The sequence below is a fragment of the Colletotrichum fructicola genome (genome assembly GCF_000319635.2).
Source record: "Colletotrichum fructicola Nara gc5 chromosome Unknown KSG_Nara_v1_contig04, whole genome shotgun sequence".
In the NCBI taxonomy this organism is placed as follows: domain Eukaryota; kingdom Fungi; phylum Ascomycota; class Sordariomycetes; order Glomerellales; family Glomerellaceae; genus Colletotrichum; species Colletotrichum fructicola.
The window spans coordinates 2752849-2774208 of NW_027094054.1; the positions used below are offsets into that span (position 1 = coordinate 2752849).

General features: G+C 56.7%; 6 protein-coding genes across 6 annotated transcripts; 2 read left to right on the plus strand and 4 right to left on the minus strand.

Annotated features, from left to right (window-relative positions):
* Nucleotides 1-4296: 4296 nt before the first annotated feature.
* On the minus strand, nucleotides 4297-5970 carry TFC7 (Transcription factor tau 55 kDa subunit; the record flags this gene model as incomplete). Its single annotated transcript, XM_032034281.1, has 4 exons — nucleotides 4297-4444; nucleotides 4654-4789; nucleotides 4851-5526; nucleotides 5935-5970. 4 exons carry the CDS (start codon nucleotides 5968-5970, stop codon nucleotides 4297-4299), a joined length of 996 nt encoding a protein of 331 aa, XP_031886597.1.
* A 1502-nt stretch (nucleotides 5971-7472) lies between these two features.
* SEA4 (SEH-associated protein 4) lies at nucleotides 7473-10815 on the minus strand (the record flags this gene model as incomplete). The annotated part of the gene is made up of 5 exons (XM_032034282.1): nucleotides 7473-8746; nucleotides 8797-8889; nucleotides 8936-9505; nucleotides 9552-10184; nucleotides 10236-10815. The coding sequence occupies 5 exons, from the start codon at nucleotides 10813-10815 to the stop codon at nucleotides 7473-7475; spliced, it is 3150 nt and encodes a 1049-aa protein (XP_031886592.1).
* Nucleotides 10816-11355: 540 nt separating this feature from the next.
* On the plus strand, nucleotides 11356-12331 carry efg1 (rRNA-processing protein efg1; the record flags this gene model as incomplete). Its single annotated transcript, XM_032034283.1, has 2 exons — nucleotides 11356-11707; nucleotides 11766-12331. 2 exons carry the CDS (start codon nucleotides 11356-11358, stop codon nucleotides 12329-12331), a joined length of 918 nt encoding a protein of 305 aa, XP_031886593.1.
* Nucleotides 12332-12975: 644 nt separating this feature from the next.
* On the plus strand, nucleotides 12976-14155 carry CGGC5_v007587 (uncharacterized protein; the record flags this gene model as incomplete). Its single annotated transcript, XM_032034285.1, has 2 exons — nucleotides 12976-13189; nucleotides 13242-14155. 2 exons carry the CDS (start codon nucleotides 12976-12978, stop codon nucleotides 14153-14155), a joined length of 1128 nt encoding a protein of 375 aa, XP_031886774.1.
* Nucleotides 14156-14530: 375 nt separating this feature from the next.
* On the minus strand, nucleotides 14531-15330 carry Trpt1 (tRNA 2'-phosphotransferase 1; the record flags this gene model as incomplete). Its single annotated transcript, XM_066151874.1, has 3 exons — nucleotides 14531-14548; nucleotides 14608-15051; nucleotides 15115-15330. The coding sequence occupies 3 exons, from the start codon at nucleotides 15328-15330 to the stop codon at nucleotides 14531-14533; spliced, it is 678 nt and encodes a 225-aa protein (XP_066008824.1).
* Nucleotides 15331-16322: 992 nt separating this feature from the next.
* CGGC5_v007589 (uncharacterized protein) lies at nucleotides 16323-20097 on the minus strand (the record flags this gene model as incomplete). Its single annotated transcript, XM_032034287.2, has 2 exons — nucleotides 16323-18338; nucleotides 18652-20097. The coding sequence occupies 2 exons, from the start codon at nucleotides 20095-20097 to the stop codon at nucleotides 16323-16325; spliced, it is 3462 nt and encodes a 1153-aa protein (XP_031886776.2).
* Nucleotides 20098-21360: the final 1263 nt, after the last annotated feature.

Sequence of the window (21360 nt, forward strand, 5' to 3'; positions counted from 1 at the left end):
GTTTGAAGGGTAGTACTGGCCCGGGGGGCCAAGCCGCGAGTTCCACTGTCTTTCGGACGTAGCAGAGACGAATAACGGATGATGGGGGTGTTTTTTTCATTTTTTTGCATTGGTTTTGTTCCATGGCGATTCGGGGCCGCGGGTGTGAAAGGGGGTGTGGATAGCGAGAATATGCACTTGGGAGCATGTTGTATCCATTGGTTGGTGGGGATGGCGCCAGCCGAAAGAAGTGGTCGAGCAAGCGTCCAGTGTGTGAAATGTGTGATGAGAAACAGAGCAACTGTAAAAGTGACAGTGACAGTGACAGTGCGTTGGAGAGCAGAAAGACAGAACCGCAGACACAAGCTGCAAGCATATCATCTGTCCATAGTGCGGCGTGCTGTGCTTTGCTTTGCCTTGTGCGACCTCCAGCCTCATCAGCAGTTGGACCAACGCGCTCTTGTCATTGGCTCTTGTTGGGTCCTCCCGAGCCTGACCTGGGACTCGAAGATGAGGGTCATAATCGGTTGAAGTATTGTCGTCCCGGATTTCTGGAAGCGAGTGCAATAATAGCAGACATGGCCCTGGCTCTGCCTCCAGCATGCTCTGCACAAAATGACAAAATGCGGTTGTCGAGTTTGCTTGCCTTGGGGCCGCCCATTGTTGTTATTGTCGTTGCCGTTTCATTTGGCCCATCCATGCCGCCCATCCATCCCGAGTTTGCTTGCCTTGGGGCCGCCCATTGTTGTTATTGTCGTTGCCGTTTCATTTGGCCCATCCATGCCGCCCATCCATCCCGTACAATACGATGACATCCGTCTGAATCCCACACACACACACACACACACTCACTCCCATGTGTTTGCAGCGTGGCCTGCTACCGGTGTCGAGAGTCGGTGTGATTCTGCATCGCGCTGCGGAATGGAACGCCCATTCTATTCGGCCACCTGCCTCTCGCTTTCCTCTCTCCTCCTTTCTCGGATCTCTCTCCACACACCCAGTAGCCAAAGTCACTCACGACGACGACCAAGTCTGCAAAGCTGCAATCTCGCAGGCGAATCCCCCTTCGTAATAACTCAGGTTTCTGTCTGAGATGCATTTCTGATTTGAGAGCGATAATCACACTACCACATCGGTCCCGCTGACGGAGGGATCGATGAATGGCGGCCGATTGAAAGCACCACGCGGTAGTCGTCGACTGCAGCCGCCTTGCCGCCGCCCGTCAAGGGTCTGGGAACACGGTTTGTGGGGCCGCCGTCCTGTCTGGCCTCGAGCTCGTCCGTTCGATTCTTGCGGGGACCGCCCGACGAGGGTGGGCAAGGCGCACACGGCAACCTGCTGCTGAAGTTCCCAGGTTCCTACCACCTCTTCAACACCCAGTTTTGGCAGCGTTGGCAAGGTTGGGTACGCTTAGGTCAACCATGACCAGGGGGGAGGGGTGTCCCTTGGCTGACTTCGTTGTAGCGTAATTTGCGCAAGTTCGCCATGAGCGCATCTGGATCTTCATCATGATTCGAGACGCTGGAATAAGAAAGCGTCGCCGCCACAGATTTCGATGGCCAGATGGGCGGCGGATGGCGGAACACGTCTTGCTGGGGGTCCCGACCCGGACTCCCCACACCACACAAGAAGCATACATACGGATAGCATGTAACGGTCTTCTTGTGGTACAGTGCAGTGCATCCAAACCTGTCCACATTCGCCCGTCCTGTGCGCCTGCGTCTGCGAACCTGTTGCCGGCCGGCTTACCGTCTGGCCAACGGACCCCAGATTTCTTATTCCACTCCCAGAAGGTACCCTTTGTCTCGTCTGGACTCTTCACTAGATTCATCCCAAGCGCGCTGTCAAATTCAGGGATCATCCTCCCTTTAGTCAAAGCCACGCGACGATGGCTGGGCGAGTGCGAGGTGCAGGAGCGTTCGCCATGATGTCTTCTTTTCTTTTTCTACTTCTTCGCCCGTCTCCTTTTCTTTACCGCTCTGACGACGGAGCGGTGATAAAATCGCTTTAGAGTCCGAGTTACCGTGTCGAACCCTAGTCATCGCTCGGTCCTGGTTGGACCACCTTGAATAGCTTCTGGTGCGTTGATGCTGCAAACTCGAGCAGCGTGCTCTTTACTAAACCTCACAGCCTTGACTTCGCAGCGAATCGCTCGACGCAACACTTGCATTTTGCAGCAGTTCTTTGTGTCGCCCGTTACCAATCAGCCCTGAAACCCGGGTTGCTTGTTGATTGTTTGGGAAACTTTGTGCGACCCCGCGTGCCGAATGCCATGATGCATATCAATTTCTGGAACCGGCAGCGACGTTGACAACGGAACGCAAGCCACGAGGTCGCGCAATTGTGCCTGACTATGCTCTTAGGCCACGTCTGAATGGTAGCCGTTGAAGGCCGCTTTCGGTCTCCTTCGTGACCGCCTCAACTTGGGTTGCCGAATGTTGACATCTGCAGATGGTCGTGCTAGACCAGCGGCTGCGTTGTTGTCAATAATGCCACCCAAAAGGCTTCGCCCTGCGTTTGTGTGGCTACCCGTCGTTCTTTTTCTGCGTTTCCTTTTGGAACCTGTCTGCAACTCTCTTCAAGCCAATACCCGTCGTCAAAATCCGAAACAGACAAGCTCCCGGCCGGCTTGTCGATATGATCTACAGAAGCATGACGCCCGATTAAGAAATCGTCTATAGCGAGCCATGTACTCTGCTTCCGCCATCGGCTTGTACATTGAGGCTGGAGTGAGGTTGGCAGAGGCCAGACACGCCCCTCCATCATCGCCTACTCTGCAGTAGACCTAAGGATGTACTTTCCTTTCCCTGCGAAAGGCACATGCGTTTCAAGCAAGTATACCATCCCCGGTTGTACACATGTCAGGACAGACGCTTCGAGGCCTGGTCCATGGCAACAGTATCTCGTGAGAAGATCGGTGAGCGCGAATCCGGCCCTCCTCCTACCTCTTGCGTCGTGCTGCCTACGGCCACCGCTCTTTTGACATAACTGAGATGATCATGAGCTCCCAAGTTCCCCAAGAACTGCATCTTGGCAGGAAGATGGTGTTGCGTGTTATGAAGCTGAAGTGGCCACTGGCGACACGCCCCGTGTACTCGCCATCTCAACAGGAACGCTCGTCGTTGAGCAGCTGAGTCAAATAGTGTCAACCTTCACCGCTAGGGAGAGATAGACGAGACACACCCGAGGATGATGCCTGGGGTCTCGGCAAAGACACCTAGCACGCTAGTCGGAAGACGCATCCGGGAGCGATCGGACCCCATGCTGCCGCCGCTCAAGCTTCCAAGCGGACGGAATATCACATATCGAGCTGTAGTTGAATCTGAGCCAGGTACAATAATCTTGTTAGTCGATGTCGTTGTGCCGGCCCCTGATGAGGGCATTTTCAACTGGTCGTGCCACAGTGGACGGGATTTGTTGGGTGGAGACGTATGACGGCGGCACGGTCGTGCCAAGCGGGCCTTCTTCAGCGCAGCGTCACACCAGATCTGCCTCTCATTCTGCTGTTGCGGGCTCTATCCTGTGTGCGGATCCCCTGGGGCTCCAGGAGGGGCCCACGAAATCGCGAGGCTGAGAACAGGCGGGTAAGAGCGGATGTCTGCTGTTGAGCTGCGTGATGATAAGGAATCAGCCGATCAAGGATTCGCCAGTGAGCACCGCGAAGACCTTCTCGGTGGCCCAAGGTATCAAGGGATCGAGCCACCTAGGCAGACAACGCAGTGCGTGGGAGCGGCGAGACGCCGGGTACAAGCACGTCAGTTGGCTTGCATGTGCTCATGACACAGGATAGACATTGGGCGCCAATGGCTGTTTTCTGATACGAGAAGTTTTCTTCAGCTGAAGCCGCCAATCTTGGCCGAGCATGATGGTCAGTAAAGGCTCGCCGTGAAGCGAGGGTTTTCGCGAGCAGTTCGTACGATAGGCAGCATTCAAAGGCGAAGCGGCAAAAGAGCGTTGAAGTTGGACTTTGGGAGCGTTGAAATGGTGTGGCAGCTGTGAGATGAAAGTGACAGGGGTCATTTTGTCATGCATTCGGGGCTAGCCGCTGCGCTGACTGGCTCGCAGATTTGATGCTACCCACTCCGTGCCAAAGACATGCAGATGATGCATCCCGCAGCAGCTAGGCAAGTCTATCCGGCATTAGCTGCCATCGTGTATCGGCCGCAAGGCGGGTGGTGCGGATCGGTCTCTGGTCAGGTCGCAGAAACCAGGACCTGTCGCAGCCTCGACCCTTTTTGCGACCCGTGAGGAGACCAATTCCTCGCCTCTGGAAAAAGAAAATGCAAATGACGAAGCGCACCGTCAATAAACCTGTTCCTAGAGGCGATGATGACCTGCAGCTCCTCTGTGGGGAGAGGCATTGTCGGGTCTCACTGTTCCTTCCACCACCACGCCGAGCGCAAGGCCAGCGTCCACCTCCGATGACTTCTCGGCCGCGGAAAAGGACTCGTCGCCCGAGAATCTCCTGTAGATCGACAAGTCGTCAGCGTTTGACAGAGCACAGACTTAGCATAATCCCCTAGGCGAGGGGCCCGGAGCCAAAAAGAAAGGGATGGGCCTTCTGACTCCGAGGGACCCAGTCAGCGGTGGGCACTGGACGGCAACATGGGTTAGGATGAGCCCAAGGTCCCTCATTGGCAGAAACACGACAGGAGGCGGGAAAATCCATCTTACCATCCCCTCTCTTCGCCTCCGCTCAAGAAGCTGCAATCGCTGTTGAGTTCGCATACCCACCCTCCTCCAACTCCCCGACCATTTCTCCAAGAAGTGGTTTCTGCTGGGGCACCAGCATCAGAACCAGGACCAGGACCTGTTGGTTGTCAGTTGAAAAGACCCATTGCCTGATGATGACGTAGGGATTCGAATCCTACCATCGGTTTCTGACGCTCGTTCCGAAGAAGACGGTGATTTTCTCCGGTACATGCTCAACCCACATGTGAAGGCTCGGAAGTCTTCCGCATCAATGTTCTCGGGCATATTTCCGGTAAGCACCCGACCAAGCGCAATGATTGAGGCTGCGTGTGAACACAGGACGACGGCGCGCTTGCCCTCGGCATCGCACTGCTCAATGATGGCTTGAACGGCAGCGGCGACGCGGTCGTGCAATTGAGCGATGGTCTCGCCCTTGCGGGCGGGAAACACGCGGCTCTGATACGCTGCATCGAGGTGACGGAACATGGGCTTCAACACATCCGGCGAGGCCGGCTTTGGGTGGTCAAACGGGGCGGCTCCATACCATTCGCAGAGACCATGCTCGGGGCGAATAACGGTGGCATCGCTCTTAGCGCCAACGTCTTTCTGGGCGCCTTGGTTGATTTCGTCCTCCTTGAGGGAGACAAAGGGCGTGATGGTCTGCAGACAGCGGTAGTAGGGGCTTGAGTAGACGGCATCGATTGGAGGCTCGACGGTCAGGAGGTGGGCGCCGAGTTCCTTGGCCTGGTCGACGCCGTGTGCCGTCAGGGCCGGATCCGAGGGGATTCCTGTGGGCGATGGGATGGAGGCCGTGTAATTGCCCGTTGAAGGGTCGACGAGCCAATTGGATCGGAACTGATGAAGGCCAAGGCTTATTGTCAGAGATGATTCCGGTCAAAACCAACAAGGCCAACTTCCAACGTCTGCACACGCACACCCGCACCACCTCGGGACAAGATCGTCGAGTCCGAGAACCGGATGGGGCTAGGGGGCTTCGGGCGTTGTGGGTTCAAAGCTCCTAGCGAGGGGGGGGGCTGAAGAATCTGTTGTCCCCAAGGAGGGAACTTGACCTTGCACAGCATCCGCAACCACATTGGCATTCTCGTCCCTCATTGGGACTTGTGAGGGCCAGGGCGGAGTCGCAGGTGAATGAAGAGGGGATGGGGACAGGGACGGGACCGGAGACGGAAATCGAACCGGATACGACAGAAAAGAGATGATAGGTAGGTAGCAGGCTGGCTGGAAAAGGGAAGCGAGACTTACTCCATGGCGAGTGATGTAAATTACCTCGAGTGACATGATGGGCGGCCGCGTCGCAGACTGCACTGAGCGAGGTGAGGTGAGGTAAGATGAGGTGTGTTAATTCCGGCATGCAGGACGGATGCAGTAAGGTAAATCGAAGGGTAAGGTAGGAATGGGGTCCCTTTTCTCGTGATTGTCGTGCGCGTGTGCGGTGTTGGTTGCCAGATGAAACTGGAAAGCGCAGGGTATCGAGGTGACTGGACTGGACGACTGGGTATCCGTAGGTGCCCGTCCAACGGTAGACGAGGCAAGGCAAGGCAGGCAGGCGTGAAGAGACGTGAATCACCGCAGGTAAATTTGCGGGAAGGATCCCTGTGACGGCTGCTTGAAGAATTGAAGTCAGAAGAAGGTGGGAGGAGCCCGGACCAGTTCCCCGAATGAAGATGGCCGGGACTGGACCGGGAAGGGGAGGGAAGCCACTGGGCTTTTGCCTAGGTAGGCCGTTGCACGACGAATAGTCGCCAACAACCTCGGCTGACAGCAGCCCGCGCTCCACGCCGTTGACGTTCTGCACCGTCCATCTCAGTCTGCACAGGACACAGGGCACCCTCAGCACAGTGAGTGACAAGGCCGATACCTGCCCTGGTGCCCATCGCTCCCCCGGGGAAGAACCATCCTGCGCACCGAGTTGCGCCAAGTGGGTCCCCTTCCTTCAGCGCCTCGTGGGAGGGCCGCCTGTCATACACATGACTGCCCGAAACCCAACCGGACTGGCCACAGTCAACATGCAAGCCGCATCTCGGGTTGGCAAGCTGGCAACCAGCGCATTCACCGGAAACCTCTAAACGGATGGCCCAGCGTCCCATTGCACCACCGGTCAAGATCCCCGCAACCTGGAATACATCCCTAGTGCGAGTGACCGATCACCAGAATGTGATAGCCCACCCTTCCGTACCTTACCTGCCAACCTGCCTCCCACTCCGTCCCTGACCTACGCCTCGCCTTGCCTTGCCTACCTTACCTACCTAGGTCGGGTACCTTAGGTTGTCTGTCGCCTGTCACATCACTCTTCAGCCTGCCCTGCTTGCTTCCCGCTGTTTGGGCTTGCTTGCTTGCTCCTGCTAGACGGCCACCTTCAGGCTTCAGGCTTCTAGCCTCTGCACATGAGTATAAATAAAGAAGAAAAAGGTACTTGGCAGGTACAAACGTGTGAAGCACAGCCAAGAACAGGGGTTGCAAATCTCCGCGACACCCTCTCCGCGCCGGGGAACTGTGACTCTGCAGCAGCATATACATAATCATGTCATAAGTATTTCCATCAAAACACGGTAAAATCAAGACGGGCTCATCCAGAACATTGGCCAGAACATGGGCAGATAAGCCCAACCGCCCACCGTCGCCTCGCCTTCAACGGTGGTCCACGTCAAACAGCTGCCAAACACGAACCGAACCCGACGAGCCCCCTCACTTCCGTCATCATTAGACGCAGCTTGCTCATGCGCGTCTCCAGCCTTCCCCACGCAAACGTGCCTCGTTCTGGACTCCTCCTCCCGTCGTCATTAATGATACGAAAGCTCCGGGTTGGCTCGAAAGTTGCATCGGCAGCGACACTCGGGCACGGGGCATTCGACGTGTCTCGTGAACCACTGTCTGGCGTGGTCTAGGTGAAGCACATGCTCGCACTTGAGGCAGAACGTCGGGAAGTTGGCCGCCATCCAACTCTCCGGCTCGCCGTTGAGCTCCGGCCGGTCAGATCTCGGAACACCAACCACCTCCAGGCACACGACGCATCGCGGGAGGTGACGCCCGCAGTTGGGACAGCTGATTCCCGCATTGATGCTCGTCGCCATGAGCGGGTTCCGCGAGTCGGGTGCTCCGGGAGGTGGTCCCGCGCCAGGCCCCCCTTGCCCTGCGAGAGTCGTCTCCGCGTCACAGTAGACGCACCGAAGCGCAATCTGCCGTGACGGCGGCTTGATGGTCGGGCGTCCCCCACGTTTGCTCTTCTTTGTGCTTTCAACCTCGAATTTGGTTCGTTGCAGGAATGCCTTGTGACGCTGGAGGTATGCTCTGTATGCATTGCGCCACGCCAGGCAGCGGTAGTCGTCAATGTATCGCGGCGCGCATATTGACATGACCAGCGTGGCCGTCTGGAAGTCGTTGAACTTCTGGACGTACTTGGCGAAGATATCCACGAGCCTGTCCGTGATACCCGTGAGAACGATCCCTTCGACGTCTCCGGTATCCACTGCCATCGAAACTTGTTCATGCAGCCATTTGGTGAGTTGTTCGTCGTCAAAGTTCCTGACGGCCACGTATGCGCGGTCCGACAGAGGCAGCGACTTCTGGTTCGCAATGGCAAACCAGTCCCCTGTAGCAATCAGCGACGAAATTGCCCTGAGGTACGGATCCGTCTTTGACGCAACGGCTTCGTCAAAGTCCAGCTGTTCCTTGCTGAGCTTGTTGTTGCTCCTGCCGATGAGCTGCAGCGCGAGCGACACGAAGAGAAGCTCTGGGTGCGTCACGCTCGCCGTCTTCAATATTCGGATCGCCTCCTGGGTTTCCCCTTTGAAGAGAGCTCGAGCCGCCGCCATAGTGTGAGCCGTTGTTGGATAGTCCTCGCCTGGGTCGTGTGTAGCCCCCCTTGCCTCGTGTGCTGCATTATCTCCCCATCCGCAAATATCCAAGCATAACTGCCTGTGAAATGGCTTCTTGGTCTGAGTACCCTCGTATTTTGGCAGTTTACGTCTCTTGCAGATGCTTCCAATCGTCTTCTCCCAAAGCGTTGTCTCGGGCATCGGCGATGCCTCAGGTAATCTCGATGATGGCTTCTGGCCTGCTCGTCGTCAGTGACAGCGTCTTCATACACTATTGTAGATAACCCACCTAGATCATTACACCAAATTGTACAGACACCCATGTAACTCAAGTCCAAAGGGGATAACTTCATGCCCCCGTCCTGGGCAGCGTCCTCCGCGTCTGGTCATTGTTAGCTTCGAAGCATCAGGGAGACGCAACGACCTACCTGCAATCCAATCCCACATGTATCGCAGCCAGGGGTCATCGGCAACCACTGCCCGATTGACATTGCAGTCAAATAAGTACTTTTCCTTTGCGCGCAAAAGCATGACATGGTCTAGCAGACACTGCGACTCGGTAGATAGGTTTTGGGCTTTGAGGGTCAGAGAAAGTAGCGACTCATGCATGTGGCGGCAAGACACAGGCCCGTCGTAATGGAGAGACAGCTGAGCCAGGGAGCTTATCGACTCTTCCGGATTCGAGCACTCCGCACCGTTTGTTTCCAACTCTTTCGCCTTCTCCTTCAAGTCAGAACGCAACGCGCGCATTCTTTCCGCCACAGTCTTGAACTTATCAAGAGCAGACGGGGACCGTTCGTTGTTTCCTATCAACCTACTGTTGAGGTCTGCCGCAGAAAATCTGGCCTGTAACGTCTTGTCGACAATAGTCTGGACGTCGACTTTATCTGGTCCAAAAATAGCTATATCTGAGAGGGCCTCTTCGACGAATAACGGACCTAGCATGTCGGAGGATTGTGATGGCTCAAACTCCATGATGTTATGGTACGGGCCGCTCTCTGTACCACATCAGCAAGATGTTTTCCGTGTGATTAGGGAACGTACCTTCGAGGCCGCGATGAGGCGGCTGCCATGGCGTCAGCTTATACAAGTAATCGGACGTATACGACGGTTGCTCAAGAATCTCAAACGTTCCGTTGGCGCGCAAGACAACCAATCGAGGTTGTAGTACAGCTGAGTTCAGAGTGACCCAATCGAATGAGACGATCCGGTCGTTCTTCTTCCCGCTATCACCATACTGGACATCCATATCATAAGACTTGTGAACCTCCAAAAGCTCCGGGCTGCCCTCGAGAGACATGTCGGGAGGTGTTAGCTCCTTGTTTGTCTTCAAAACCTTCAACTGCCCAGTGCGAGACAGCACAGCCAAAAGACCGCGGTGGTCTCTACAGTAGCGCAAAGAGCGGACGATCGAGTGCTTGCTTTCGCTCAGTGACGGGTCATCGTCAGAGTCGACGACCCTGTCAAGCCTGAGTGCACCACCCCATGGAAGCTCGTCCTCATCCACTGCGCCAAGATACGAGTGAGAAGCAACCGGGCGGGATGTTGCTCGACGGTCCCAGATCATGATGCCCGGCTGGTCAAGCGCTGACGAAGCAAAGTAGTTTTGATCAGCGTAGTCTATTGCCAAATTGTTATTGCATTTGGTCTGAAACGTGACGACACCAATGTTCGGTTCTATAGACGATGTTAGCAATGACCTATGGCATATGAGATCCAACATCTCACCTCGCAGATCGTGGATGCGTAATCCTTGAGCCTTTATTCCAACAACCAATGTCTTTGGGTTGTCCTCAAAGAACTTGACACTCGACACAGATACACTAGGCTCCAACCTGTACGCAGGATCCGTAAAAGAGTGCATATCCTTGGAGAATCCCTTGGCAGACTTGTCCATCGACGACAGGCGGTTGACGTCCCATATGTGTAGGCACTGATCCATACGCACACGATCCAAACCGACCGCAAGCAAACCCTCGGTATTAAACGCAACCGCCTGACACGTTCTTGTCATTTTAAGGCCCAACTCGATGTAGGCGTTGGAGTTGTCGTCCATCCTCAGCAGGTTGACCACACCCGTCTGAGTTCCCACAGCCAGCAGGCCTGGAACCGTGGGGGACCAGTCATACGTGGTCAAGGTCGGGAAGTCATCGTGCTTTGATAGCCGTTCATAGTCGAACTTGCTCCGCTGTGCAAGGCCGTTGGGCTCGTACAGCTGGACGACGCGGTGCTGTAGGTTGATGTGGATGAAGCTGTCGTAGCCGGGGATTTGCGACCATTTGATGAGCCCAGGCTCCGGGCGGTCCATGGCGACCACGCGAGCCTGAACCTCACGGCGCGCCTGTCACGGATCGCGTTTGTCTTCGCCCCAATCCAGCCACCGATGTGTACTGCGTATTCCCACGACCCACAAGGCAGTTGGCAGGCTAATGAGGTGGGATGAGATGTCGTGAGTGAGACCGATGACTGTCGTTGTTGACAGATTCTTATGATCGCGGAGAGATTATGCAACCGCTGCAAGATATTATGGTCGAAGATGCGTAGTTCAATTCCTTCTGTCGCAAAGTTGAAGCCGCTGTGAGTATGTATATCTGAACTCACTGAGCTTGGGCTACAGCTTCATTGAGCAGTTGTGATTGGGACCTGTCGTTGGTCCGAGCGGCTCAAATAGCACGCTAGTCCCAAACGGTGCTGATAAGAAGCGCCGGGTGGGGTCCGCAACGTCCAGTCCTCGATAACGATCCAAATTTTTGAACCAAAGAGACATGGCCCCGAAGCCATCACCACGCATTCTTCTATCCCAGCCCAAGTCACGCAACAGCCTACCCACCGTATCGCAACAATAACCATGGGCACGAAACGCTCACACTACGAAGTCTCGGACGTCGCAATGGACGACGCTCCTCGCGACGGCTCCCCAGTCTCAGACCACAACGACGGAGAGCACGACTCGAAACGCTCCAGAACCGGTCCCGTCGCCACCAAGAAGAAGCACAAGGCCAAGGAGGGCACGCCGGCATGGAACAGGACGCGCGCACGCACAATCAGGAGACTTCTGCAAAGCGGCAAGGAGCTGCCCGCTACGGTGCGGAATGACTTGGAGCAGGAGCTGGAGGCGCTGTCCGAGAAGGTGGATGAGCGCGACTTCAAGAAGAAGAGGAGCAACATGATTCAAAAGTACCACATGGTCAGGTTCTTCGGTAGGTGTCTCTTTTCCGCATCTGTTTGTTGGGCAAACTTTTGACTCCTCGTGATCAGAGCGGAAAAAGGCAGAACGGCTCCTCAAGCAACTCCGCAAGAAAATCGCCCAGTCGACCGACGCAGACGAGAAGAAGCGCCTCGAGGCTGAAGCCCACGTGGCCGAAGTAGACGTCGCCTATGCCCGCTTCTTCCCCCTGATGGAGCGGTACGAGAGTTTATACCCGAACAAGGACAAGGGCCAAGATGCCCCCAAAGACGACGAGGCGAAGGAAGAGAAAACGGACGACAAGTCGTTCAAGCAGCCCAAGGCCCTCCGCGCCCTGCACGCCGAGCGCCCCAAGATGTGGGCGACGATTGAAAAGGTCCTTCCCGAGGGCGAGGCGGCACTATACAGGTTACGCGACCGCAAGTCGCCGACGGATACCGGAGCCGCGCCAAAGAAGCCTGCGAAGAAGAACTTCTCGGCGGCCAACAAGACGATGCCCAGTTTCCCTGCAGAGAACCATCACCACCACCACAAGGATCGCGCAGTGAACTGGAAGGATGGCGGCAAGGCGAGGAAGTGGCAGGCTCCTGTACAGCAAGAAGAGGAGGAAGACGACGGCACGGGCTTCTTCGAGTAAAATAGGGAAATGGTCATGGTGTTGAGCGTTTACGGTCGTAATTTGTATACCCCCTAAAAGTGTACGGGATAGCGGTAAATACAGCCAAAGAAGTGCATATATCATCTGCAGCATCTGTTCGTCGCAGGGCCATGCTTGCCCGCTACAGACGCAGCCAATCGGCTGAGAATCGTCCAACATCAACCTGTTGCCGATCCTCTTTCATCCCAACTTCAATGAACTCTAAATAACAAGAGTAGACGTGAACAACGCGAAACCTTCTCCCTCGACGACGAATGACTTTGCAATGATTACTCTTGTCTTCTAGATATCCAGCGACCACAGGCGGGTGCAATAAGCAGTCGCAAGGTGTATGTGGCCCTGCCGGCCTCCAGCAGGAATCCCCGAACCTCTGCCACAAAGCAAGAGCACATACACATCTCACGGTGCCGCCCCCCACCCGATTCACATCTCATTTCCACCACATCAAACCTCTCACTTCTCCTGGCAAACAAAACATAAAGACGCGGCGCACCTCCGTCCATTTACGCGCAGCCTCCGGTACACCATTCTCAGCGACAATCCAGGCCCAGCGTCCATGCCGTCGGCATAGCACCAACCCCTCCCTGGCCACCAATCTGCCCCTCACTCATCAACATCCCACAATGTCAAACTCAACACCAACCACGGCGCAGGTGCCGCGCGTGGACTGGGCCGCCCTCAAATCCTGGATCGCCCAAAAGGAGGCCTTCGAGTTGCAACACGGCCAGCCAGCTCCCATCTCAGACGAAGAAGCCAACGCCATAGCAGTCATCCTCCGGCCCCCGCCTCGCGCGGAGCCAACCCTCGGCGGCCAGAACTGGATCGGCGCGCTCAACCGTATGTCGTCCCCCCTTGCAAACATCTCCATTTAACTCACCAAGCAACGCAGACTGGCTTCAATGCCGCTCCCAAAAGGCGACATTCTCAGACGAAGCCCGCCAGGACCCTCGTCTCGGCAAGGCTCCCGAGCTCCGCTGGGCCTGCTTCGTCTCCTTCGACGCCACGAACGACAAGTTCCCCCGTCCAGGCCACGGCATAGACCCGGCCACGCCTAACGCCAAGAGCCCAGACTTCACGCGCAAGCAGGACGCGAAACAGTTCGCGGCAAAATGCGCCTGCGAATGGCTCATCAGCAACGGCCAGATGCTCCCCAGCGGCGAGCTGCCCAAGTTTCCCACACCGTTCGGACCCGCCGCCGCCCCTCGGACGTCTCTCCCGCCCGCTCCCGCCGTCCTTCACGTCCCCGCGCCGGCCACCGCGTCCGTCCCGGCAAAGAGGGCCCCGTCGAGCTCACCCCCGATGTCCATCACGGACATCCCGCGCGTGAAGCAGGAACCTCTCCCGTCGCGATCTTCCCCATCACCCAAGCCAAACAAGTCGCCGGCTCCAAAACAAAAGGCATCAAAGGCGCCCCGGACCACATCCCCTCCCAAGCCGTCCTCCCCCACGACCGCCGCCGGTGTGAAATCCAACCCGAGTTCCGCTTCGTCCTCCGCCCCAGGCACGCCCGCCGGCGCGCCCATATCCGAGCTCCCACTGACGAAGCAGGTAGAGAAGCTCGCCTCGCGCCTCAACCTGCCGGTCCCCCGCTACATTCTGACGGAAGACCCTGAGCTGGGCGATTTCTGGAACGGCAGGGCCGAGTTTGACAACAACCCGCTCATCCCCGAAGACCTGGGCTCCGTGAGCAAGATCTACACCAAGAGAGCCGCGAGGGAGAAGATGGCGCAGGGGATTCTGGAGTGGATGTTGGCCAAGCAAGACCAGAGGGAGCGTAAGAGGAAGGCTATGCTTGGGGAGTAGGTTGAGGAGCTCATACTGAGGGAGGAGAATTTATTATATACTCTAGGATTTCATCAAGATATCACAACGAGTTGAACCACCTATCATCAAGGAGCAACATGCCTCAAACGCAACGATGAAATGCCATCATTGATATGCCTGCTGTCAACGTTTTGTTCTTATAGAGTGAGCCCTCACAGTCTAGCACATCTCATCATCCTCTCATACCCCATTCATCATCACCAACCGCATCACGACCTCCCTCCCCGTCCCCTCCCACCCCGTCCGCCCCTACCCCCCTTCCCCGGCGGCGCCCTCATCTTCAACCCTTCAGGCAACCCCGAAACCCTCTCCCCATCCCTCCACAGCGTCCCAACAACCGCCTCATCCCTCCCCCTAACCTCTTTGAACAACCTACACGGCACAAACCCCTCCTCGTCCCCCTCCGTCAACACGACCCCGTTCTCGCTCACCCACCACTTCATCCCCTCCGCCAGCGCCGCCTCCACATCCACATACACAAGCACCTCCGCGTCCCGTCTCATCCCCGACACCACCCCCTTCTCGTCCGTCGGCAGGCCCGTCGCGAAGTGCACGTGGTTCCGCCCCATCCGCCGCAGCCCGCCCGACTCCTCAATCTGCCGCCAGAACGCGAAATACGTCCCGTGCACAACCACCTCGGGAACGTTGCCGCTCTCCGCCGTGATGGGCGTCAGCAGCGCCGCCGAGTCAAGCTTGATGCTGTGCCCCTGGTTCGCGCGGATAAGCCAGTGCGCCGGGTCCGTCGAGCCCTCGTCCAGCGCCGGGTTCGTCGCCTCGTTCGGCTTGAGCGCGAAGCGCTGCTTGTCCGACGTCGAGACCGCCGCCTTGATGTCCTCGAACGTGACCTTTAACGACTTGACGGGGCCGTAGGCGAGCTTCATGCACCCTGCGTCAGCGTCTCCCTGAATTTTCACCTGCCTCCGTCAAAATGCACTCACCACCTTGTCCAAGGGAGCCCAGCCGCCCTCCTCGAGCTTGATACCCGCGTTCTCCGCCTGGTGCCGCAGGAGCTTGGAAAGGGCCTTGGACACGAGGACCTCTCTGTTCTGTCCGCCGCCGCCTCCTCCACGGCCGCCCTTACGTCCTCCCCTGCGACCCTGCTGTGCCCTGTCTTCATCCGCGGCCGCGGCCGTCTCGTCGAATCCGTCAGCCATGTTTCCAAGCCCTTGCCTTGGTGAAGCGTTTGCTGGTTTGGGTGTGATTCGTTGGTAAGTGTGAGCGGGCGCAAACGTCCTTGTCGTCTCCCGCTGCCGCCTTGTTTCGGTGGCGAAATGCTCAGAAAAGAAAACTCGGGGCGCTGCTGTGGTACGTCTCAAGGATAACGGATTGGTCTTCTTGAGAAAATTCGAGACCAGACTTTTCATGGAGATTTACGCAGATATAATGCAAGTCGGGGGGTGCAACGTTGAGATGAAGTCGGAAGAGGAGGGGTGCGGTTCAGAGGCCCGCTGAAAAAACTCATCGGGCAGTGACTGACACTGACTGGCTCAACCCTCCTGCCTGGCTCACTTCAAGCCTCACCCGTCGCCCGTGACTCAAACCTGTCAAACGACAACCAACCAACACGAGTTCGGAGAATAAAAAAGCTAGTAGTTCATTTTCCTTCGTCGCACGGATCCAAGTTGAGATGTTGAAATCTGGAGACAAAGCGCATCTGACATGTACCTCTCACAATGCAACTGACAGCGGCTCGTCGCGGTTAACAGAACTCAATTGACAAGCCTATCCGAGTCTCACGACTCGACATTGCTGGAAGAATAACAAGACATACATTAACTTTTAGCTGCTCTACCCCTTCCCAAAACACCTGACTCGGAATGATATCAACGTCTGCCTAGGTCAAAACGCCAGCCAGAGTCACAAATCAAGAGACTGTTTTTGACCAATGCCGGAGCCTTGAGGCTCCCATCCATAACGTTTTGTTTCCCGTATGGGTTGCTCGATATACAAATGCTCCGACCTTCCCAAGAAGTCGGCAGGTCCAACAACAATCAACCGGCCGTCTGTCGTGGTTTTCATACAAGTACAAAGTGACGATTGCCGAGCCCATGCGGTATAACCTATGCCAAACAAGACTGACGCCAGCTTAAAACAAAAAGATCTAATGGTACATTCATCCATCCATGTGGGTGTCATTCGTCAAGCGTTATCGATAGCTGCCCGCCTGAGCAGCAGTCGATGTATTCGTAATCGTGCTGTCGCGGTTGGTTCTGCGGTTGATGCTGCTTGCCCTGTTCAACAAGGACGTGTGGCTGAGTGAAAAATGACGCGGTTGCGGGATAGTCGGCTGTGCGCGCTCTTCAGGCTTCTCAGCTGAGCTAGGGACTTCCCGTTCTGGAGTTCTCTCCAGATAGCGACGTGTGGCGAGAGATGGCGTAGAGGGTGCGACCAGGCGGGAGGTGATGGCGGATGCGCCGAAACGCCGGCGGGGGAGAGCGGAGGAGGCAGGCGACGACACTTCGTTTGCTGCCGTGTTGGGGTGGTAGGTGTGGGATACGGATCGGCCGGGTGTTTGGAGTTCGGTGTTTGCCCGTGACGGGGCACGGAAGCGCGGCGATTCATCGTCATCATGGTTCTCGCCAATCGTTCCTCGGCGTGTACGGAGAAGCGACGTCTGGCGGCCGCTTTCCTGGCGAGGTTCTTGGCGGACAAGCGCACGCGAGTCCTCGGGCTCTTCGGTGCCGGCGCGTCTCGTCCTCAGCAGCAGCGAAGACCGTCGTCCATCTTCGGGTTCCTCTGACGCGCCCCGACGAGCTCGGCCAATGAACAAGGACGATTTGCGGTGCGCGGTCTTCTCTCCCGGCGTGGAGGGAATAGTGCCAGGCGGCAGGGCAAACCTTGGGCTCTGAAGAGCACTGGTGTTGAGCATTGTGTTGCGTCTTTCCTCGTACTTGGATAAAGCCCTAGGACTGGTGATAACCGCACTGGGTTTCGGCAAGGTCTGCTGCTCTGGTACGGTTGGACGTTGTTGGGCAGTCGCTCCTGACGCCGCAGAAGATCCGGTTCCCCCCGTGAACGATTTATCAATAGTTGGTGTAGAAGGAGTCGTCGTCTCCTTGGGTGTCGATACCGTCAGTTGGAGGGTCTTCTCACGTGCGCTTTCCTCGCTCAAGGCCAGGACGAGCTCCGTCAAACTCCGGCAGATACTATCCGCCTTGCGTCGCAGTTGGCGATCCGTCAAGTTGGTACCCACGCCGATCGTGCTGGCTCCACTAGAAATAGGTCCAGGCTGACCTGCCGTACCCATCATATTGGCGAGCGCCAGTGCTTCAGTGGCAGCCGTTTCGAGCGCTCGTGCTACCTCATCACTGAGGAATGGCTTCGACTTGTTAACAGCAGAGAGCAAAATCGGCTGGTGAGCCTCGCGCTGCGATGATGTAATGCTAATAGCGTCCGACTTGGGGTGGTTGCTGCCGGACGTTCTCTTGGGTGACGTGGACATCGTCGTGTTGGTAGCGGTGGGGGGTCGCTCGTCGGAAGCACGCGACATCGCGGCACCTGAAGTCTTTGGCAACTTGCCCGTCAATTCCAACCGGTGAATTCTCGACTTGAGATCGTCCAACTCATCCCATACTGTCGAAGGTGCGGTTGTAGATGCGGTCGCCGTCGACTCGGTTCCCTCCACTCCGTTTGCAGCCTCTTGTTGGTGGGTTTCAGTACGCGGTGTCTCCATCTTCGGCACTAATGGCGATGAGTTGTACGTGCGTGCCTGGCCAAAGGACAAGTTGGACTGCCTGTATGCGGAACTACGAGCAGCATATCCTGCGTTGCTGTCGGTCAAGGAAGGCCGCCTGCGCGCGTATTGTGAGGGCGAGTACGGTGATGATTCCGGTGTGTCCACGCCCTGGAAGGTGAATGAGCGAGGTGTGTTGGCGGCGGAGACGGTTGAGCGCGTGGCAGAGTGGAAGGTCTTGGAGCGACCCAAGTCCTCGGCCGGGTGCACTGATGAGGGGCGGTCTCGAGTCAATCCGGGGCGGTACGCCAGCGCGCGAGCCATGGGTTCTGCGGCGCTCTCGTCTTCTGATTGCTGTCGTGCGCGCTTCTTTGATGTCTCTTGCTGGTCAGAGAGACGACGGCTGATTTGAGGCGGGGAGGTTGGGTGATAAGACAATGGGACGGCTGCCGAGAGTGGCCGGCGATGGGAGAATCTAGTGACACGGGCCTGTTTGTCATTGTCAGTCAGGTCACGGTTGTCCATGGTAAAACTCTATGCTCGCACGCAGAACGCCACGGCGAGCGTCGCCGGAACCTGAGTGAAATGAAGTCGCGCTAACGACGGTGACTAGGCGATTCAGATGGGGTAGGCTTTGGCAAAGCGGGCAAAGGTAGCGAGAGCGGGATGATCAACCAAAAATATGGAGAGACGGGTTGACAACACGGCGAACAGACATGTCCATCAGAGGGCACGGGCGTCCGACTGGCGCTAAAGGGGATCCCGAAACAACAACGCAGACATGCAGAGGACTAAAACTTACTATGGCACTTGACTCTTCGGCTGGCGCAACATCACCCGAGCCGCGACGTGTTGGCTCCTGTCTCGCGATTTTCATAAAGACGTCACCGGTCGTGTCGTCGGCATCGGCTTGGCTAGCTGAGTGCGGTGGTGTCATTCTGCGGAAGTCATCGTCGATTCTGCCCTCGAGGGCGCGCAAAGTTCGGTCGCGTTGGTTCGAGTCGGCGAATTCGTCGCCAAAGTCGAAGGAGCGCATGGTGGAAGTGCTGCTGTCGAGTCCCAGACTCCGACGAGACCCTGATGATCGAAAGGAGCGGATGGGAGCGACGCGAACGGAAGTGGTGGAAGTACTGTTGGAGGGGGCTTTGAAGGAGACGGGTGGTCGCGACGTTACGGATTGGCGTCGCTCATCTGTCGGGCTCGTTTGCTGCAATGTTTTGGGGAGCAGCAATTCGCGCTGGCCGTGGGACCTGTCTTTTGTTTGTCCGTCGGCAGGAGAAAGCACCTCGTCGCTTGCGTCGGAGGGATGCGGGTGATGGGTGTCTAATGGCGATATCGCTGTATCGGTAACATTTGACTCGCGAGATCGAGAAGTAACCGTCCTGCGGATGTGCAACCTAGTAGGGCCAGAAGTCTTTGACTCTGCGACGCCGACGTTTGAAGCCTGGACGATGACGGGACCGTCGGGAAACGATGCAGGGCGCCGAGGGGAGATGGCTGGGGATGCGGGAGTGGAATGCGAGGCGGTCTGAAATGTTGATGCTCGCAGTCGCGGACTCAATTTTGGCGGCGGTTCGGGCAACTCGTCGATGGGGCTCGAAATTCTAGGTGAAAGTTGGCGGTAAGAAGGGCGGCGATCGTGGACAAGTCGCAATGAGGTCGGACGGGTGTTTTGGCGAGGGCTGGTTGTGGTGTCGGGCGAGTTGTGGTGGAGGTGTGGCTGCTCTGACGTTGTTGTTACGGTTGTCGGGGTGGTGGTGGTGGTGGTGGTGGTGGTCGCGGTTGCGGTTGTGGTTGGGTTGGCGCTGGCAGTGTCAATGGCAGTGGCAGCAGTGAGGCCGATGCCAATGTCAGTTACGGTAGCAGTGTCAGTGACCGTGGCAGTGGCGGAGTGGTTTTCGTCGGTAGCCGATTTAGGCGACACAGGCGAGGGCGGGATGTGCTGCAGTAGTGAGGGGAGCACCAGGCGTGGGGATTGGTTCTTGAAATCGGCGAATCGAAAGGCCGGCAGCTTGGAGGAATTGTGGCTCTGGCGATGCGCGTGGTAGGGCAGGTTGATGTTGAGGTTGGGCGACTCGGCCGGGGAGTTTGTCGTGTCTGAAAGAGAATGGAAGACAATGCTCTGCGAAGACAGCGAGGAAGAAGGGGACGCGGACGCGGACGCGCATGCGGATGCTGAAGCAGAAGAAGACAATGTGGGATTCAATGTCGGGGCCTGGCCCGCAGCTTCGAAACCAGCCGTAGCCATGTTCGCGTCGCTGGGAGTCCGCTTTCGTTCGCTTCTGGGTGCTGCTGCTGCGCGTCTTACCAGGGCTTGTGTTTTTTTTTTTTTCTCTTCCCTTCCTGGTCGTCTCTTTTTTCCTGGGTTTGCGCGCGCTCTGTGTGCTGTGTGCTGTGCTTTGCTTTGCTGGGTGTGCTGGCAAGGTCCTCTCTCTCCAAGCCTGCAGGGCACCTCAAGGTGCTGGGTTGCCGGGTGCTGTGCTAGGGGTGACCCTTTTCGCTGTCTGTCTCTGACCAACCCCAGTTCACCACTGTCGAGGCCTGTAGAAGTGGACGGGAATCCACCCGGCGAAAGCTAGGTCAATTTCTGGCTCAACGGTCGCTGAGTGGTGCGTGCGTTTGCGCCTGTTCCGTCCCGTCGCTGATAACACCGTTATCGTTATTATTTTTCCAGCCAGGGTTGTACCTTTTTTTTTTTTTTTCTGAATCCTGGGATGAGGTGCTGTCGATTTTTGATTCGGGCTATCGTTTCTTTTGTTTCCGAGGGAAAGTAGACAACTGAGTCTCCCGAATCTCGCAACGGTCTCGCTCGGATCCTTTCTTGTTGCAGGCCTCCCGTTTTCTCTCCTGAGTGCTGCAGAGTCCGCGACTGTTGTGAGTCGATGCTTTCGTGAATTAGGAATTAGCAATTGTGTGAGACACGGTTCGTCCGTCTGGGTTGTCCATGAAGAGAGTCGCCGGCAAGTCTGTATGTGCGTGTGTGACCGTTCGTCTGGTCCTAGGAAGGGGATTCGCTGGCCGTCCTGTATGTTCGGGTGAGGCGTGCGGCAGAGTGCGGTGTTGGTGTTGGTGTGTGCGTGTGTGTTGGGTATTAGTGACACAAGGTCTTTGGTAGTAATCGTGGCTGCAGGTCGGCGGGATGCGGACGTATAAGAAGTCGTGGGAGGTCGAATCGAAGAATTCCAAGGAGGGGACGAGGACGCCGGCGCTCTAGGTGTAAAGTGTACGGTGGATGCGAGAGAGAGATGGAACTGATGGAGGAGGAGAAAGAGTGGGAGGAAATGGAAGAGGTAGAGAGCGTGCGGGAGCGTTTGATTAGTATTAGAAATGAGAAGGAGTGTGTCGTCAACAAATGCGGGAGAGAGCGAGGGGGGCGCGAGCAACAGAAGACTTCCTCGTCGGGTGAGGTGTGTGTCTGATCTGAAGTGCCTCAAAAGGTAAAGTCTGGTCCAACCAGTCGATCGGATCCAGCTTAAAGAAAAGAGAGTCGCAGTCGACTTGGGGCAAGACA